Here is a 20,254-nt window from a genome sequence, read left to right on the forward strand (position 1 = left end):
GAGAGAAGACCGGTGAAATGACTAATTCAAGACCCCAGATTTTATTGCATTGGGTACTTTAATTTTTCGAAAGAAATGCACCAGTTAGCAAAGCTACTACATACAAATGGCCATACAGTAGCATTTTATTGTTAGGTAACCTTCGAATTCATTATTATTGTATATCCATGGTTTCGTTGTACGTTTTGGAGTTTTGCGGCTGGACAACCGCAATTGAAAAGATTCCAACCAGAGTGCATTTACACACAGATTATGTTTTAGTTTTTTTACATTTTTGTTTTTTTAACAAAATTGAAACAAAAGCCACAAAACTCTCCGAAATTAAATTCTGCTTCAGCTAAACCTGGAGAACTACAGCACTAGTATAACTATAAAGTACAGACATCATCTTGCATAGCTTTGTCTTGGTTAAGGTAAGGCACTTTTCTTTTTTGACACTTGATAAAAGGTAGTCCGAGCTTCTTGTATGTTTGTTTTTAACTGGTGACAGCTCAGGAGAACCATATTCTTTAAATAAACACGCAGGTAGGAGCCAGACAAAAGGTTCAATAAATAAATACAATGTTTCACATTTGTTTTCTTTCTTGATTCTACAAGCCCTACTTTTAGCTTAAGTAGCAGTTCAACATTCAATTAACATTGAAATTGTACGCTTGTGCATGTAAAGGCATAGATACATTCAGTGACTTCATTGAACCCAGTGTTTCATGAGAAGACTACATTTGTGCAAAGGATTGGGGTTATACAGAAGAAAGGTAATAGGTTTGCCACAATAATCAATAATTTAAAAACTGAATACGTTTGAGCAAGTTGTAAATGTAATAAATTTCCACATTGGCACAAAGGTAGCAGGTAAACATTCTAGTTAAACTGAAATGTTGGACATGTGCCTCTTTTTTTTTTTTTTTTAAGTGATGACAGGCTTTAACTCGTAGCCCCAATAAATCCAAACAGCAGGGATATGGGATTAGAAAGGCTAAAACGTTATGTGTTGGTGGTTATTTAACATGTAAACAATGTTTTTGTGTGTGTGTTTTGTTTTATATTATTTGAAAAATAATTTCAATTTGCCTTTAGGTCACATACTCAGTACAATAGGCAGTGGCATTTTTCCTAACCCAGTTGATCTTCGTATTGTTTGCGGAAGCAGTCTCCGACAGGGAAGAAGTCCCAGCAGCGTTCCTGGTACATCTTCCAGACGTAGGACTCCTGCAGAACGCAGAAGGAATGGTTATCCATCGGGAAGCTTTGACAGCAACTTCACTACAGGAACATTTTCACTAAAACCATGTTCTCATTGACATGTTTAGACAGACTAAATGCTCCCACTTTTTAAAAAAAACCATTACCCAATCTATTGCCAGCCTATTACTTTGTGTATTACAATTAATAATACTGGGGGATGAAACCAAGGTCATTTAACCTCCCAGTCCCCACCGCTCTTGTTTGTAGAACACCTCCATTTCATCTTTTGAAAAATATCAAAACACTTGTGACTGTTTGTTTAAAATGAAATGTACTCACAGATCCTAAATTCACCCATTGATCCCTCACCACTCATAGCAGTATCTGGTATAGTTCCCACAGAAACAACCTTTTCCAGAGTGATGCCCTGGCCTTCTCTACCTTACCGGTAAGACTCCTGATCTTGTTTAATTGGAAACAAGCCACACCTCCTTCATTTGTCCAATTGGATAAAAGATATAATGCAATTTCTTAAGCTGGAGAAAATCAAGTTTACACTGCGTGGGTCTACTGAAAACTTCTATTCTACCTGGCAGCCATTTCTGACTTGTCAATGGGCTCAAATTTATCTCCACTGTCTGAGACCCCTCAAACTTTCTAGGTGATTTGCATGTAACACTATCTCTATTTTCAATTGAATTTCCTCTCTTTCTGTCTCCTGCTTCGGTTTTCCACTATCTTTTGTTATTATTATTATTATTATTATTATTTTGATCCGTTTAATTTTCTTTTTACATGTATATTATTTTCTGTGCATTTGCCACCTTGAATATGGAAGCTGGTTTAATTGCAACGCTCTACTCAAGCTGTTTTAGCTGATTTCAACCTGAAAAGAAGTATTGAAACACAGTGCTTAATGGTGTCAATTTCAACATACCAACTGAGCCTACTTAATTAATTTGGCCCCTTTTGCATTTTTAACTTGGACCATGCCTTGTGAGTTTTTACTGTTTTTAGTAGTGTATTTTTATAGTTTTATATATGAAATATTACAAATAGAAAAGTATACAATATTTTAGACAGCACTACCGAACAGCAGTGTGTCAATTGGATCTGTCTTCTCAACTGACTTAAAACAGCAAGTAGATCTCATTAAGTCACTGATTGGTAGAAGTGCTGCAGTAGGGTTTAATATGTACCTCAATTATGTACCTAGATAAGTGGAATGCTGCAATTAATCCAATATTTTGTTACTTACATTTAAAAAAAAATATATTAAAAAAGCCAAACTCCCCATATTGTAATAATTATTCAGACTGAGGCTACATACCTGACCAGTGTGCTCTGTCTCATCCTTGTTAATGATGTACATCAGGAAGAACCTAAAATGTGAGGAGAGTAAAAGATTCATGAGCTCAATATCAAGCTAGTTTGCATTAAGTTATTTTATGTAGCCCCAACAAAACATCACTTTGCTCAGGAGAATAGTTAAATACAGGTTTGTAAAATGTTTGCTGTAATTATTCTTAGATCCCATTTTGTATTACCAAATGCGATTGTAGGTGAATAAAAAGAAAATATACAGCTAGAAAAGAACTAGAATGCACATTTCATATTGACATAGAACAGCAACAATGCCCTCCGCATCAGAAATTACCAGAGACTGCAGAACGTTCTGGTAAAAAAATACACTCCGCAATATCTCAACGCTTTAGATTTGGAGAAAACAAACTATCTTGGATCTGAGAACAACGGCAGGCACACACACACATAGAATAACACGTAGTAGAGGGAGTTTCAAAGACTGAATTGTTCCTCAAAGTTCTTTTGATAAAGTGGGTCAAATACAGTATCAAGATTGAGAACTCAGAGGAGAGAACAAGTCTTCATTAATGGCAATACATTCTGTAGTGAGACACATCAAAAAATAACATTCTTTATATAGCAACAGTAACTTCATCACAATGTTCATCTTTCTGCAATCCCCTTAAATTATCATCTTCTTAATGCCAACAAGTGTTCTTTATACTGTACATTTGCAAACTTGCCACAGACCTGCCATATGGAGCTGGGGCAGCAGTAAGTGCCCATCTTCATGGTACTTGTAGATTTGAAGACCTGAAACATGCAGGATCTCTGGGCTCTGCCTGAGAAAAGCCCCCCATACAAACCTACTGCATCCTGTACCAGCTGAAAATATTATGTATTGAATTTGTTCATCTAAATGTCAGGAGACACTGGACATCTGCCTAACTTCAATGACTTGCACAGCAGTCTAATTCAGTTCTATTTTATTGTGAGCTTAGACAAAGTACAGTAGGGCTCAGGTTCTTTTAAGGGTTTATTTTGCATGTCTTCTGGCAGGCAACTCCAGTCTTTATTAATGACATTAACTATCTTATGTTCTCCTGTTACTGGTCCATATGAAAAACTGTGGGGAGTATTTTTATTTTATTTTATTTACTAGCATGCCAGACTATTACTCTATGTAATATAGATATCCAATCAATCCATTCTAGTTCCCATGACAAATGCAATCAATGCAAAATAACATAGAGCAAATATTGCTAAAGCACTAACATATTCTAAGTAAGTCATGCATTCCAGTATAATGAAAGCAGCCTAGAGTAATTTGCTTTCTGGGTTTGCTCCATCACTAGTTATTGCTTAGCATTCATTGATATTGATATTAATCCTTTATACAGACTGTACAAGTGGCAGAAAGGAATGTGTGACACTTACAGGTAGTTTGCGAGGTTGTGCTCTTCTAAAGTGTGAGTTTCAAACCCATGCGGTACTCTGTCGAAGTAATCGTTACCAATTCCACAAATGAAGCATTTGGTCTGGGGATTAAAAATGGAACAGAGCATGTGTCAGAGAAACAGGCCAAAAGCAAAAAACCTTTCAAAAAAAGTATTGCCTTATCTCTTTCAATACAGAGGCTGTCATTTCAAAGTCACACACATACAGTAGAGTACCCATACATTATTTAACATAAAAACTTCCATAAAAACATTTAAGAGACAGGGTTTCCTACATCCTTGCTTGGATTTATCACTGCAATTCTGATCTTGAAAGGAAAGGAATGCCCCAACGTCACTATAATATTCAATTACAGTGTTTAACATCAAGACAAATGAATAAGCAATGCAAGATCCTCCTAAAACAGAATATTTCCAGTTAAACGCTGCCTGACGAGGATTGAAATTATTCTTCTGTCTGAGCTGATGTGGGTGGCTGTAGGTTTCCTAACAGCAGCTGTAACTGCCAACGGGATTGCTCTTTCCAGCGAGGCTCAACTTCCTATTAATCTTGAAGCATGATTCCTAAAAATCCTTGAGAATTCAGCTCATTTATAGATTCACACAAGTGTCATTTTGTATTCAAGTATCGGTGTTTGAGAAACATTAATCAGTGCAGTTTACAGATTGAAGAGTGTGATAATCAGGATTACGTCTCTGAGCATTAGGATTACTGTTCCTGCGCATCTCCTGCAATGTTCACTTAAGGAAACGGATGCCAGAACACCTGGCGGCATTACCAGTTCTTGCTTCTGCCTTACAGCAAGAGGTCTATTCAGTTAAACAGCAGCAGATCTTAATACTGCAGGTATTCAAATCAATAACACAATCTCCATCAACTCCCTACTCCCCTGAAGTTTTTTGTTGTAATTGTAACACCCTCGTTTGTGTTATTTGTCAGTGAAGTCTTTTTTGAACAATTTCAGTGATGGCTCTATTAAGCTCGGTCTTGAATACACTCTTTTCACCTAAAATGAAGTCCCATACCTCCATGTCTTCTCTCACTTGCTCCTGTTGGTCTCTGAGTTCACCGAACGCATCAATAATCAAACCTGCGAGGAGAGAGAACAGTACGGTGAGACACAACGGCTAAGCAACACTCCATCAGGACACGGTTCCCAGGATATCAAACTCATATTAAAACTACATTGTTCAGTATTGTTTTATGCAATATATGTTTTAAAAGCTATTTTCTCATTAAATCTAAGTACCTAACACATTCCTAAAAAATGAAGAACATACTTCAAATAAAAAATAAAGCTTGGTGATGCATTGTTGTTAAAAGGACAAAATTATTCAATTGACACTAATTAGCATAATCTGTCAAGCTATTTATGAGAGATGTTTTAGGGGTGCATTGGTAATGGCCAATACAAATCTAGTATGCTGCAGTAAGACAACTTATCACAGAAGGCTTCCTCTTGACAGGGGACACTTTGAACTGTACTATACTGTACAGTATAAAACAGGCTGCCTCTCCATATCAGACACAATAATACACATCTATCTAAGACAAGGCCCTGCTGGTGAATGAGAGATTAAAGACAGACCCTGTCCAGCAGCTTGGGGCTGCGCTGGAGCTCCCAGCAGGAGTGACTTTGAGAGAGAGGCAGAGCCCACAGGGAAACAAACCTACCCTGGATGATGGCCAGCAGGATGACGATGACGAAGAAGAAGAAGGTGATGTCGAAGATGATGCGGTACATCTCGTAGGGGTCCCCTGCAGGGTCCTCAAGCTCGTCTCCGATCCCACCGCCGGCGCGCACGCCCACATACATGTGGAACAAGTAGCACTGCCAAACACAGGACAGGGGCGATCAGCATAGCACCGGTACACTCACACTGGTGCAGGGCATGCATAATGCATGTTTCCATATCGTGCTGATCCAAAATGAAATGAACATTTGCCATGTCTGATTCTTTAAACTACGCTGCTTGATTATGCATGCATGTCATTATACACACGTAATGTCAAGCCTAGGATTATCGATTCCAGGCTGCATCATTTGTTGAAGCGCTAACTCACCGTCATCATGTCATCGCACTTCATGTCAGGTGCATCCTCATCCTCGCTCTTGTTGTAGAACTTGCGGAAGAAGTTGAAGGCCACGACCGTGTAGAGATACACCACCACTGCCAGCAGACCCACAGTCAACGCCAGCTGTGATAGGCAACGCACACATCACATCACATCACTGCAGCACTACAGTTTACAGCCAGGCACTGTATTCACACTGCAGAGACCACAGACAGTGAAAACTAACCCCAACCTAACTGGGATTGTTCATAGAATCCATTTGTTCAGATGATCAAATTACTGAAGGGGACAACACTGAAAGGATTTTTTTTTTTTTCGTATGTTCCAAACATCTGACCAAAATCATTTCAATTTTATAATTGCACAGACATCCTGTTCCACTACAACAGCTGTTTTCTGCATTTTACACATGCCACAAACAATGGAACTGAAATTATCTTATTGTTTTTGTGTCATTCATTAAATTAACTCAAATCTACAAAACAGCCTAAAGGTTAAAGATCGTGAGTGTGCAGGAGATGAACATGACCGATACGAGCACTGCATTGATAAAAGGCTTTTTTAAAATAGGCTGTCTGCATACGTGACACTGTGCAAGCTTCAATCAGTCTGGTAATGTCAGAAGCACAACTACTCCCTTGATCTGTCTGAAAAAGCTGTTTGGATGCTGCGCTCTGCATACCTGCTTTCCATTGTGAGTTACAGAGGACAGGATGGTTCTCAGGGTCTTGAAACCCATGGCAATATCAAGCAGATGGGCAGCGAAGAAGAAGTTGTTGTAATGACCCAGGACAGACATAGTGGTGTACCAAGCCAGGTAGAGGAAGGACTGAAGAGAGGAAGCAGTAGGTTAGTAACAATGCTATCAGTGACATGCCGCTATGGACAGAAGTTTTGCATCACCTAGAATTTTAGGATTGAGACATCATTAAAAAAAAATAATAATAAAAAAATAATGCAATTGTATGTAAAAATAATGTGATATCTTGTAACAATTGTAAGTCGCCCTGGAAAAGGGCGTCTGCTAGGAAATAAATAATAATAATTATATATATATATATATATATAAACACAATTTAGATATTTCATTTGACATCATGTAATCAAAGAAACTACAAAATGATATTGCAAAAAAGGTATAACGGAAGCCATAAAATGTCACAGTTTTCCATTTTTGTCAGTTTTTCATTAAGTATGTGGAAAACTACAAAGCGGTATGTAATTCAATATGTTAACGAAACATTACTCAGCAGATTTCATTTGACTTTATTAGTTAATTTTATAGGGTGATGCAAAACTTTTGGCTATAGTTGTACATGCACTTGTATGTACATATAAAAAAATACATAAGAACTGACAGCGGGACAGATTGCATCAAGTGTTGCACAAAATCCAAGTTGAAACGTGTGGCATACTGATGGACATAATTACAGATGGGCAGGCATATTCCCAGAGTCTCAGCTGCTAAATAATGTTTTATCCCAATTGGAAAAACAGTTCTCTTGAGATGTAAAACATACAGATGTGTGTGCCACACGCTATTTAAGAGCTATTAACAATATTGCTATTTATACAGTAACTACTTTGAACACGATTCCTGAGGCTCTAAGAATAACACGTTGTGGAAAGCGCTCTGGCAATAAGGCTGCACCTGCATGTTTGAGAACAACAAGACCCCGCCCTGTCCTAGTCTGTTTTCTAGCAGCAGTCAGGGAGCTGGGCAGCCTTTCCCTTGTAAAAGATTTCAGGTCATGACTGAGTTGGGCTGTCAGTCAGAGCTTTGTAAGGAATCTCACCAAGCCTGGAGCCAGTGGCATTGTCACTCGTTTCATAGCGTTGAAATTAGCAAAGAAAAAAATGGCGTTTCCCTTACATTATCAGTGAACACGACCCCCAGTTTCCAGATGTGGTATTTCATGTCAATGGAGCTCAGCCTGTAAGAATAATACCAGATATAAATCCCAAGGCAGCAAAACCCCTGAACGACTCATTCAGGGGCAATGTGCACCATTTGTTCTTAGTTTTGTATTCAAAAATCAACTCAGAATGTTTATTAATACAGTAGTTCTGGACTTTCATTATCTTCCATACACCAAAAAAGAAAAAAAAATCATACAAATTGTATTTTGGGGTAAAAATCTGGCAACTAGTGCTATTCAGTGGACTTAGCTATTGTTTAGTGCATGTTAAAGGGGTAGTAGCTCTTCAGGAAAGAAAATCCCTTATATTCTGGAGTTTGTGTATGCATCTCAAAGAGGTGTATACTAATATTTGTGGCCATCACTGCACTCTATCGACACCTGCTGGGAGGGAAGGGAACAGCAGCAATTGTCAGTAACTCCACACTCATCAATCTAGCAGTGTGGTATAAAAAAACAAACAAGCTTTAGTTCACCTCCAAACGAACTCGGTCCCTTTGCTCGCAGTAGCGTGAACAGCAAGCACACTGATACACTGTTTCAAACGAAACAAGCCAGACTGAGTCTGTCTGAAACGGACCCAGTGTGAATGCAGCCTCACTCTAGGTCACTGTCTTAATCGCCGTTTATGGAATGCATCATCTGTGCTCTTAAATATCAGAAAACTGACAAAAATAAAAAAAACACAACTTACCAAGACACTAGAGTTGCTTCCTTCGCTGCTGTTTCCTCGGTAGGGTTGAAGTCCAGCGCACTTTTATCCAAGCCCAAGAGTTCAGCAATACGTTCTGGTCCATAGCGATCCCCATACTTATTAATGACCTGCACAGGACAAGGAAAGAAGGGAGCATGACAACCTACAGTACAGGACAGTACATACAACACCCCATATTCATACATGCAATGAAAATGATATTTAACAAGCTGATAGATAAAAACTAACTAGTATGTTAAGTGGGGCATTTTTTTTAATATTATTTTGCTGAAACCCTCAGGAACCGCCTGAGGTTTCCTCACCATCCCTGGACCTCGGGATGGGAATCTCTGTCCCTAACCGTGATACATTGTGAGATAACTGGTCAGATGTCTGAGCAGATAACAACGAGACAGCGTGACAGAGCTTGGTGTAAGTGTGAGAGGCACTGTGTTCTCTTATTAAACGCAGGAGATGACTTGAATTGGGTCCTTTTCAATCCACCCACGTTGAGCGGATTCCGCAGGGTGACTGGAGAGAGCTCAGCACATTCACTCAGCCCTTGTGTTTGCTTTCTGTTCAAGAGACCTGATGAGGCCGGTTTGCACAACAGGCTTTAACTGTACTTTAACTGTTCTCCTTTCAGAGACAGAGACTGCATGCACAGTTCAATGCATGACCTTGCTACACAAAGGGCCCTACTTCAGTGGTCCAAATCAGGGGTCAGCATAGCAACCCGTCATACATGCCAACGTTGGCACGACACGTCATTTCGGCTGGCACAGCATTGGAACACAGCTGTTTCTGTTTGGCTTGTGTGGTCACACTGAGGTCATGCTACATGCCCAGAAGAAATGTATCCAGTGAAGCTCAAATATTACAAATTTTAAAAATACATCATTATACTTTTCTATGAGTGCTGTCAACAGCTCACCTGCCAATTATTTTAATTAAGCCATTCATTTAAAAAGCTGCTAATTGTGCACATGTGGTGTATACTTAAACAGTACAGTGTTTTCACTTCTTGAACGTCTTCGTTTCTATTGATGCCATCTAATCAAGGGATTAAAAGTAAATCAGAAACGACGATACTTACTTTACGTTTAACAAACTTGTCCCAGTAGTTATTAGGGAAGGACCTGTGGTAAAAAACACACATTTCAGTGGTAAGTGTTTCTGTTTTTGCAGAAAACCATCTGCATTGACAGCACTAGAAACTAGAAGCTGCTTTTAACAAGGAAGAGAATAAAAAACACCCAATATACTTCCTTCATTCTAGGAACAGAGAGCTGTCAATTAAGCATGGATTTGTGTGTTACAAGCCATTGTTTAACCTGAACAAACACACGCGTTTAAAGGGGTTACAGACGCCAGATGGATTTGTTTGTCCGTTTTGTCTCATATAAAGACGCTTAATGTGAATGCAATTTTTGGTCATTAAAAATAAATAAATGAGGATGTAGCCCATTGAAATTAGCAGCAGCATGCGTCTGTCTGTGAGTGTGTGTGTATATATATATATATATATATATATTATATCATTAGTTTGTTCTACATAACAATACATTACTGGGAAATCAATGTAACAGTTGTGTGTGTGCATGCTTATTGATTGTCACAAAGACTGAATAGAAATGCAACACCTTTAATGAAGAGGATATAAGTGTGTGGGATCTACAATTGCCCAACATCTATAATGATATTAACTTGTTTACCATAGGAGAGGTTAGTCAAGTTTGAGTTTGGAATGGAATCATCTAATCTGGGTACACATTCTTAGTCAAGCAAACTAACGCTTTGAAATGACAAAGAGAAAGTCTGCACCTGTCTGACTCTCTGAGTGAGCGTGTGTCTGTGTATCTGTCTTACGGTGTGCTAATGACAAGGCGGTCCCACTGTCCTTTGATGTCATCGTCAGAGGGCTGCTCGGTGATGTACAGGCCGTCGAACTCCAGCTTTCGAGCGATTTCCTTTTCACGCTTGAACACAACCAGAGGAACCTTGTGAGGGGCACAGGGAAAAGCACTTCAGTCACAATCCACAACCGTATGTGTAAACACAGGGCATATTAATGGACCAACACCCCTCAGGCTGCTCCTGGAACTGCAGAGCACACTGTTTACAGAGGGCTGGAACTTTTTAACCAGCACACGTTCATAAACAGGTCTGATACTGTCGGGTTAAGCGTCTGCTGGAATGATCCTGCCGCAAGGTACAGGATACGATTCCTGTGCAGACCAGGTCCTTCACTGTGAAAGTGTCATGACCTCTGTGATATCGCATGATTAGTATTCAAAATAGGGCAAAGCAGGACAGGCTATGGGGCTTCAGGTACACAGATATTTATACATATTCTCAGACCACAGGAATACAATTGTAAAGGTGGTCAGTGCCCACGAGAACCTAAAACACATAAAATCGGATATTGCAACCTGAGTAGACTCTGCACTTGCTATGGAGCTAGGGCTTTTTGTTTATTTATATGTAGAAATTGTGGGGATTTTTGTCAATGACCAGAAATCATGTTTATAACCATCCGAAAAGTGAACTGACTGGTTCCTTCTGGTAATTTACTGGGGCATGATGTGTTCAATTCAAACAACAGCACAGATGGAGAAACAAAATGTACCTCTATTGCAACAAAATACAGTAAACTGCTACACAAACCGGGGGCGCAAACACAATAGTACTACACTTCTGTGTTCATTCTGTGTTTAGAAGATAAAGACTCAGTGTTGTTTTAATTATGTTTCTATAAAGTTTCTGATTTTAGGTTTGAACCGATAATCACACAGAAATTCAGTAACTGTGTAAAGGAGTGCTTGTTTGACAGGGGCCTACCTTGAGACAGTAGTATCCGACGACACACACTAAGGAGATGATAGTGTGGATGATGGCGAGGAACCGCAGTGTGGGCGCCATGTAGCCGGTGCTCTCCTGCAACACAAAGAACTCCATCCCGAAATCATCATCATCATCGTCATTCCAGGGGTCAGAGTCTTCATCCTCCTCCTCCCCAGTCACCTGCACAGGTATAGCAGTGACGCAGACTCTTATTAGACTCAGGTGTGATGAAGCCTGTATTAAACTGTGGTCCTGTGTGCTACAGCTATAGTTACCTTGTAGAAAAGCAGGATGAAGTTGATGGCAAAAGCAACAAAGAGAGCAAGGAATCGCAGGTTGTAGAAGTTTCTAGCCAGGTAGTTCTGAAAAATCAAAAAATCTCCTGGTTTGGTGTATGGCTCCCATAGTAAGAATTCATTTCCATTTCAATGTATTTTATTTCTATAGTGTCTTTCATACAACAGTATCTCAAAGCACTTCACATTTCGTTTAAAAAGAAAGTATGCAATATCAAGAAGTAGTAAAAATACTAAGTAACAAAACATATTTATAATACTAATAATACCAATACTACTACTACTACTACTAATAATAATAATAATAATAATAATAATAATAATAATAATAATAATAATTCAAAATAAAAGAAATTGAAGAAAACAGGAAATTAAGAAGAATGATAAAACACATGATTACAAAATAAGCAAATAAAATAGACAAAAACAATTAGATTTGTAAGTCAGGTAAAAAAGACTAAACTATAAAAGCAAGTCTTTAATCTTGACTTAATATTGACTGATGCAGCATTTCTAATGAGATCCAAAATTCGAAATCCTATGGTATGTCTAGAACTCTGTCCCATTACAGGAATACTGTGCCATCACTGTACAATAGATTCTCACCTGGAACAAAAGAAAATCATTGGGAGCTAGTACTTTGAAACACTGATTTAGTCTTTTTCCTGATGAGAATCGAATGAAATGAAGGTGCAGCATACCCTGCAATGGGTGAAAAACCCTGTATGGAAATTAAACAAGAAACATGTTCCCTGCAAAGTTTTCTGTTACGATTCCTATAAGATTCATAGCTCACTGTCTGCGAGCATGAACCAAACGTTTGATTTCAGATTGAAGCGCTTCAAGCTTTAATATAAAAACATGAGTCTGCCATCAGATGGTCCATAGTTCTTGCACTGAGCCAGCAAGCTTTGATGTAGGAGTCACACCACAGCAACCCTGGCCTTCACTCCAGGACTCACCAGCATTTTAGTTTGATAGACCTCCAAGCCTGCTAAGAACTTAGCCATGAAGGCATCCTTCTCCCCCTTCTTCTGCCCGTGCCTCCTCCTACGCGCTTTCTTCTCCTCGCTCAACGGCTCCGCCTGCACCTCTTCCTTCGCCTTGTCCTTCTTCTCACCATCCTCCGTGCTGAGAGGAACAACACAGGAACACGTTGGACAAAACTCCAGCACCAAATACAGACAAGCCTGCCTAGACCTCCAAGAACCAGACATGAAGCACACTTGGATCAGGAGACTCAAATACAAACTCTCTGTGTGGGATATGTAGAAAGACGTGTTGAAACTTCCTACCCTCATAGTATTTAGATTCAACCAGGTTTTGTTTTATTGTTTATTTAATAGTAATAATTAATACAAAGCCACATAGACAGAAACTCTGCAATAATGGAAAAATGAACATTCTTCACTATTTGAACTAATATTATCCAGTCTGGCGCAGGAGGTATCTGATAGTAGGGGATGAAATAGCCGTCTACTGCAATTATCCACAATGTAACAGCATTCGCTGGTAGAGGAAACAGTAACAAGAACGCTGTCTTTACTTGTGTTTCTCTTTACTGTTTCAGTTTTAGAAATAAAAAGAGCAACTATTTCAACACACTAAGTTTCATTATTCCAAGTGTGCAACATTGGCTTGCTGCGGTTTGGATTTTGCACCTGTGGTGTGCAGCGTCTTGAGAGACATGCATTGAGTAAAGTTCAATAATGTATAGCTCATTTATAACATATATATTCATGTGTTATTAAATCTTTTAACAGTTTATTACAATAGGTTTCTTTCATGTTCCTTTAACCCTGTTTATAGCATGTTATTACCAAAACCTTTCTAATAGTGCTTATACTGTAGCAGTCTTTACATATGGGTTATTGACTTCTTGTAACAGATCCGGAAACTTACTCTGCCTTTTCTGGTTCGGCCTTGGTTTCTGTCTCGGTGTCCTTGCTGGAGTCACCTGCCTGGAGCACCAGAATGACAATGTGTTAGTCTCAGGCTATTCATAGATCAGACACAGCGTGACTCAAAAATCACTGGACGAGGGCATCCTTCTTTTGCTTTCTTTGGAACGTACTGCAGGGCAGGATATCGACTGAAGACAAGATGGCCCTGGATTGAATGAACAGCACCTGCAACTTCTGTGTTTACCGGTTAATAAATGTGTTCATCCCATGCGTCCACTGACTTCTGAGTCACCCAGCATATGCAGTAGTACAGTTTAAGACTGCAAACTAAATAGCCACGCTCACAAGTCAGCATAGTTACAGGTATTAGGGTTTCAGTACTTTGTTATGAAATTATTGATGAATTCGGTATCTTCTGACAGTAGCTTGGATAAAAAAATATATATATGATTTTATTGGACTTGGACAATTTCTTTCAGCAAACTGGATCTTTTTTTCAGGTTACAACTGGGGCTTTGTACACTAACAAACAGTAAACTGAACTGCACAATTTATACTCAGACACCCTTACATGTGCCAATTCACAAAGTAAAAACACAATTTATTGAACCGCTCACACAATGAAAAAAAAAGTAACCCATTCAGAAACTGTAATTTAACTCTACATTGTTCCCTTTTTAGTAATTAATATGGAATGAATAAATACAGAATTAATTAGGTGATTAGTACCCAAGTTTGGTTTAACGGTTTAGTGAATGACTAATTGTTTAGTTATAATAAACGTGTACACGTCAAATCCCCATTTTTTTGTTGGTATGACTGAATACCTGTAGCTAGGTCACCTCCTAAAGGTATTCAAGATGCAGAGAGAACTGTAAATAGAGCTAAAAGACAGATATACTGTAGCACCTCTTAATACCTGTCAGGGTTTTAAATTACAGCTGATTTAAAGAAATTAAAACCAACCTGTTCCAATTTCTTTTGACGAACTGCGCTTGCCAGATTGGCTGGGACATCAGTACCGATGATTTCAGAGATATCCCCGAGACCAGGCTCTGGGCTGTGTTTTGAGTGACCTTCCTTCTTAATGCTACCCAATAACTCTGACATCAAGTCCGGTTCGCCCTTTTCACCTTTCGCTAACTGCACCAGGTCAGACGAGGCGGTGGCTTCGCTGATCTCCGATTTCTCTGCTTCCAGGACGTCGCTGTGGATTCCGAACTGGGTGGGGTCGGGCATGTTCCCCAGGATGTCCGTCACCTTGATGTTCTTGGCACCTTCGACCAAGCCGCCGCCAAACATGGAGGTCCAAACGATCTGGATGAGCCCCCACACCAGGGTGTAGACAAAGTGGAAGAGTCCCACAAAGATCATCCAGAAGAATGAAAAAAACATCATGATCATTTCCTTGGTGCTCATCTTCTTGAACTTCTTGTACTGCTTCTTGATGTTCTTTAAGGTAAGAAGCTTCATGAAGTTGGTGAAGTTCTTCTTCATGGAAACACAAGCCATGGTGAAGGCAGACGAGGACTCCAGCGAGACCTCTTCATCCTCTGCCGCTGTCAGCTCCTCTAGAAGGCTGTGAGGCTCCTCCTCATCTTCCTCTGGTCTCTCTGCAGCATCCGGCTCTGAGATCTGCGAGGCCAACTGCATCTCAAAGATGGTGTCCTCGCAGAAGTTCACAAAGAGCTCCATTTTCTCACTCTCACCCCCTTCATTGACAACATCGAAGATGAACTGTCGCTTGGACTCTTTGACTTGTGGTTTCTCCCACTGCGTTCTACTTGACTCGCTGATCTCAAAGTATACCCTCTCAATGCGCTTGGCTCCCCCCAGGATTTCAATGCGACCCAGGTAGGGCTCGAAGTAATTCAGTACATTTTCTGCTAACTCCTGGAAAGTCCCCAGCCTGGTATCATGAGGCATGTGTTCAGACAGGTTGGTCAGGAGCACAGCCACATTGAAGCCAATGTCCTTGGCTGGCTCGTGGAACCTCTCCACAAACTCTTCGTAGTTGAACATGTCGTTCTCATCGGCATCTGCGCAGGACAACAGGAACTCGATCTCGGACTGAGTGTACTGCCTCTGGCTTTCCATGGCTTTCTGGAACTCCTTCTTGGAGATGACTCCCTTTCCATCAGGGTCATACTCCTTGAAGGCATCGGAGGAAGTCAGGTCTTTCAACTTAAGGAACATGTCAAAGAATTTCAGGATCATTTCCACATTGTTGGAAGATTCAACAAGGGTGTCCACCATCTGCTTTCCAATAGTTCCATTGACAACGTTACCTGTAATAAAACACAACAGCATTAAAGGAAGTTCCAATATTCTTGGATTTAGCACTGTTTGGTTGAATATATTTAGGGCTTACGTTTTTTGGTTTTTATTCATTTCATTTTTCTGTGCTATGTAAATTTTTTTTTTTTTGGGCTTTCGTTTTTTATATACTGTATGAAATTATTGTTTTCGGTCACTTACCAAAATGCTTGGGCATTTTGTTCTACCTTCTTTCCTTAGCTGTCTTCCACAACGAAATCCTCATGATCACGGACACATCCTTCTGGGGTTTTTGTGTTTGTAAATATAAATATATTACATTTGGTTGGATTTAATTCTAACTCGTGATACATACGAGGGAACGGACTGGATTACAGGGGAGTGAGGGGGAGGTCAGTGAAGTGCAAGGGAGTGGTTTGTGACCTGCCTACCTTCCAGGAGGGACAGCATCATCACCACCATGTCCTGCTGCAGGTCCAGCAGCTCTTTCAACAGCTCAATCTGACTGGAGTCCTAAATAATCAACCACACCGGCACCGAAACACACAGATACACCGACACCCACAAACACATACACAAACAGCACAAAAACAACATGAGTCAATCTCCAGCCAGCTCTGGGAGGGAGATGCAATTTAAAAACCTGAACTGACATTTGGAAAGGACAAAACCAGATGACCCATGCTGGGTAACCACCATCAATCAACCATTTTTAATGTCATCCTATTAACAATGACAAATAGCATGTTCCTTTGCTGCCATGGAAGTCAAATGTATAAATGCTACTTTGTAGACTTTGTAAACATTTGAAAGTACGGTACGCCTTTACAAGTGGTTTTGTAATACAAACCCATACTGTGAATTTACTTTAAAACAGTGATGTCTAAACTGCTAACACACAATTGTTTTATATTGGCAGGACTTTCTAAAGAACTAATAAAATAACAAGGCTCTGTACCTGGGAGAGCTTCATCTGCATGTTTGCAAAGACGTGGAGGAAACCAACAACCGCGTCCCAGAGCCTGCTGTGAGCCAGACTCTGCTGATTCCCGATGCAGGGGCCCTGGGGAGACAGGCAGGGGTCACAACACACTGCATAGGCATTATAGGGGGAGGGAGGAGAGTGTGAAAGAGAGGGAGAAACAGAGAGAGTGTAAAAGAAATGAAGAGAAAAGGAGGGAGAGAGGGAAGGAAGGAGGGAGAGAGAGAGAAAGTGACAGAGGGAGTAGGGGAAGGAGAGAGAAAGGGAGGGAGAGATACATGGGGAGGGAGGGAGTAAGCGAGAAATAAAAAGAAAGGAGAGAGGGAAGGAAGAAGACAGCGTGAAAGAGGGAGACTGCATATACAAGATTTTCTAAATACAATACCTTAACCTTGAAAACACATAACGTTATTCAGGAGAAAATACAATAAAGTAAAATAATTACTCAATCAAATAAATAAATAATACATAGCAAAGGGGTGGAAACTAGGCAATGTACAATGACCCTGGGCAGTCCATGTCTCTCCAGACAGAGACTGATTGTGGACAGGTGCAGTGCACAGTGATCCAGCTGCTTCAGTCTCTGTACATGTGTGCCACTCAGTGGGGTAAAGCTGTAGTACACTCCTTTCTTTCCAAAAATAGAAAACAAAACAAAAGCCAAATGGATAATGGCATTCTGGAGCTGTGTTGTAGAAGGCACTCTTTCAAAGAACGAGCAGGAGCATGAACCCCAATATTAAATCCCAACACTAATATGAATAACCGTTTACACATTTTATAAGAATGTTTGATTTTACCTGGCTAGATAATATTATAAATAAAATATCTTTATTCTAGTGTTTCTACATACTTGCACTGGGTCACTAGCTGGGGTTACAATCTGTCCTCAGGCATTTTCAAAAACTGAGGAAGTCTTAAAGCTATGGAAACAAGGCAACGTTTCCAGCAACAACAAGAAAGCAACTCTTACCAAGCTTCTCCAAGAACATTGGTTGCTTTTCATGGCCACAGAAGCCAGCTTTGGAAGGATGTGCACCTTGCCTCCTTACCTGAATGTACTCCGTAAGAGAGTTAAAGATTTGTTTAGCTACAGCCAGCGCTTTGGAGAAGTTGCGTTGCCCTGGTTCGTCTATGACGTCCTTCCCTGAATAGTACCAGTAGAAGTCACTGATGGATTCCTGCAGGAACACAGCCGAGTTTCAAATTATACTGAATGTTCTTTGTAATAGTTTTTGGAGCTCATTGTATAGCTATGGCCAAAGGTTTTACATCACCCTGCAGAATTAACGAATTAAATCTGCTGAATAATGTTATGTTAACATAATGAATTGCATAGGGCTTTGTAGCTTTCCCCATACACAATGAAAAACAGACAAATTGAAAAATGTGGCATTTCGAAATCTAACATGAAATACTGTACTATTATTATGGCTTCCGGTAGACTTTTGCAATATAATTTTGTAGTTTCTTTGATTACAGGATGTTAAATAAAAGATCTACAAAAATGTAATATATTATTAATTTTATGTCTCAATCCTAAAATTTTAGGTGATGCAAAACTGTTGGCCTTAGCTGTAATGTTGAAATGCATGCAGTGCTCTACAGACACCCAGGAGGAAGATTCACAGTGTAACGGTGTCTGCACGCTCACTGTACCTGCAGACGCAGCAGGTAGTCCACTGTGCTGATGATGATGTTGACAGTGGCAGTGTTTCCAGTCTGGGTTCTCAGGAAATTCTGGAAATCTGTTCATTAAAAACAGAGAACACTGTCAGTATCTGCAGAGCAGGTAAGCTTGGACAAAAAATGCTTCATTCTGCAGTTTAAAATATTATCACGATGAACGAACACCTCCAGGTGTCAGATTACTAACTATAACACGGCTGGCTGCCCATCGTTTGTAGGGATGTTAGATTTACTTTAATTTCTAAAACATTTCAACATCTAAACTTGAAACATTGCAACAAACTCTCCATTAGAGTGCTGTTCTTTTTTATTGTATCTTAAAACTTGAATGTGGATGAGAGTGTACAACATCTATGTGTATATGGAAAAAACTTTGAACAAATAACCCACACTTCCTACTGTATAAACACTACAGCTGACCTGTATTTGACATGCATATCTTTGACACACTTCAACTGTTAAGATCCCTAGTTTGGTGCCTCCTCCTGTCCAGTTTCATTGCTCTACTTTTAATCTTTTTGTTTTTCACAGCAGCAGCACAAAGCAGCCAATTAACTTTATAACCAACTTTATTCCACCATTATAAACTATTATTATTTATTTCTTAGCAGACGCCCTTATCCAGGGCGACTTACAATTGTTACAAGATATCACATTATTTTTACACATTATTTTTACATACAATTACCCATTTATACAGTTGGGTTTTTACTGGAGATCTAGGTAAAGTACCTTGCTCAAGGGTACAACAGCAGTGTCCCCTACCTGGGATTGAACCCACAACCCTTCGGTCAAGAGTCCAGAGCCCTAACCACTACTCCACACTGCTGCCCTATAAACCTATCAGACCTCTCCAACTGGTATAAGTCTTGTCCTTTCTTGACATCCAACCTCTGTTTTTCAAATGCTTTATAAAACAGCCAACTGACATTAATGTCATCAAAGGCTGGGCATATTTCACAGAGCTTCAGAATCACGCTTGAGGTGTTAGTGTCAAGTTATATCAGTTTGGTTTCTTATCAGAATGTCACTTGCAGGCTTCAATCTACTCTCTGAGATGCCCTGGAGAAGTTGGGCAGAAGCTGGACGTACCATTATTGTGACCTTCACATAGCAGCTGCAAAAACCTAAAGAGATCCCGAGTGAACTCATCGTTTTGAAGAACCTTCTCACCTTAAACAGAAAAACAACAGTTCAATGAGCAGCCCCATCACACAGGGGGAGCTGATAAACATGGGGTCAAGACATAAAAGCTACTTTAGCCTGCCGTTGCTTTTTTTTTATTGTAGCAAAGTTAACTGAATTTTCTTATCAAAAAGAATAAAAATCGGGCCAAAAGTAGATTTAATGATTAGAACAATAACCAGCTCCCTCATGGTTACTATGTATATTATTAGTAGTATTATTATATGATGGTAACATAGAAAAAGAGCAGAAAAATATGCGTCATCTTGAAATCCATTCAAATGAAAACAAATGACAAAAACTGCACTTCCCTTTCAATTCGAAGACGACAACCAAAACATCACGTATGGGACATGCATGCTGCCGATAGGCCCCTTCCTGTGATGACACCCTCTGTACCACCTACAGAGGGGTTAAAACCGTCATTCCACGGAAGCCAT

General features: G+C 39.8%; 1 protein-coding gene across 29 annotated transcripts in view; it reads right to left on the reverse strand.

Moving 5' to 3' along the window:
• Window positions 1-39: 39 nt before the first annotated feature.
• The window catches only part of LOC117422475 (ryanodine receptor 3-like), a 149,217-nt gene continuing 129,002 nt past the window's right edge, over window positions 40-20,254 (reverse strand). For all 29 annotated transcript variants that reach the window (XM_058987384.1, XM_058987389.1, XM_058987392.1 and 26 more), the window contains 21 exons: window positions 19,722-19,802; window positions 18,600-18,688; window positions 17,993-18,121; window positions 16,917-17,021; window positions 16,390-16,471; window positions 14,648-15,969; window positions 13,680-13,738; window positions 12,740-12,908; window positions 11,757-11,843; window positions 11,479-11,661; window positions 10,507-10,637; window positions 9,734-9,776; window positions 8,638-8,765; window positions 7,898-7,958; window positions 6,707-6,853; window positions 6,013-6,147; window positions 5,623-5,779; window positions 4,974-5,038; window positions 3,928-4,028; window positions 2,516-2,567; window positions 40-1,209 (listed from right to left, as the gene is read on the reverse strand). In XM_058987384.1, coding sequence (XP_058843367.1) covers window positions 1,114-1,209; window positions 2,516-2,567; window positions 3,928-4,028; window positions 4,974-5,038; window positions 5,623-5,779; window positions 6,013-6,147; window positions 6,707-6,853; window positions 7,898-7,958; window positions 8,638-8,765; window positions 9,734-9,776; window positions 10,507-10,637; window positions 11,479-11,661; window positions 11,757-11,843; window positions 12,740-12,908; window positions 13,680-13,738; window positions 14,648-15,969; window positions 16,390-16,471; window positions 16,917-17,021; window positions 17,993-18,121; window positions 18,600-18,688; window positions 19,722-19,802 — 3,422 coding nt within the window. In that variant the 3' untranslated portion in view covers window positions 40-1,113. The remainder of the gene's footprint in view (window positions 1,210-2,515; window positions 2,568-3,927; window positions 4,029-4,973; window positions 5,039-5,622; window positions 5,780-6,012; window positions 6,148-6,706; window positions 6,854-7,897; window positions 7,959-8,637; window positions 8,766-9,733; window positions 9,777-10,506; window positions 10,638-11,478; window positions 11,662-11,756; window positions 11,844-12,739; window positions 12,909-13,679; window positions 13,739-14,647; window positions 15,970-16,389; window positions 16,472-16,916; window positions 17,022-17,992; window positions 18,122-18,599; window positions 18,689-19,721; window positions 19,803-20,254) is intronic.

This window comes from Acipenser ruthenus, chromosome 15, assembly GCF_902713425.1.
Source record: "Acipenser ruthenus chromosome 15, fAciRut3.2 maternal haplotype, whole genome shotgun sequence".
NCBI classification, from domain to species: domain Eukaryota; kingdom Metazoa; phylum Chordata; class Actinopteri; order Acipenseriformes; family Acipenseridae; genus Acipenser; species Acipenser ruthenus.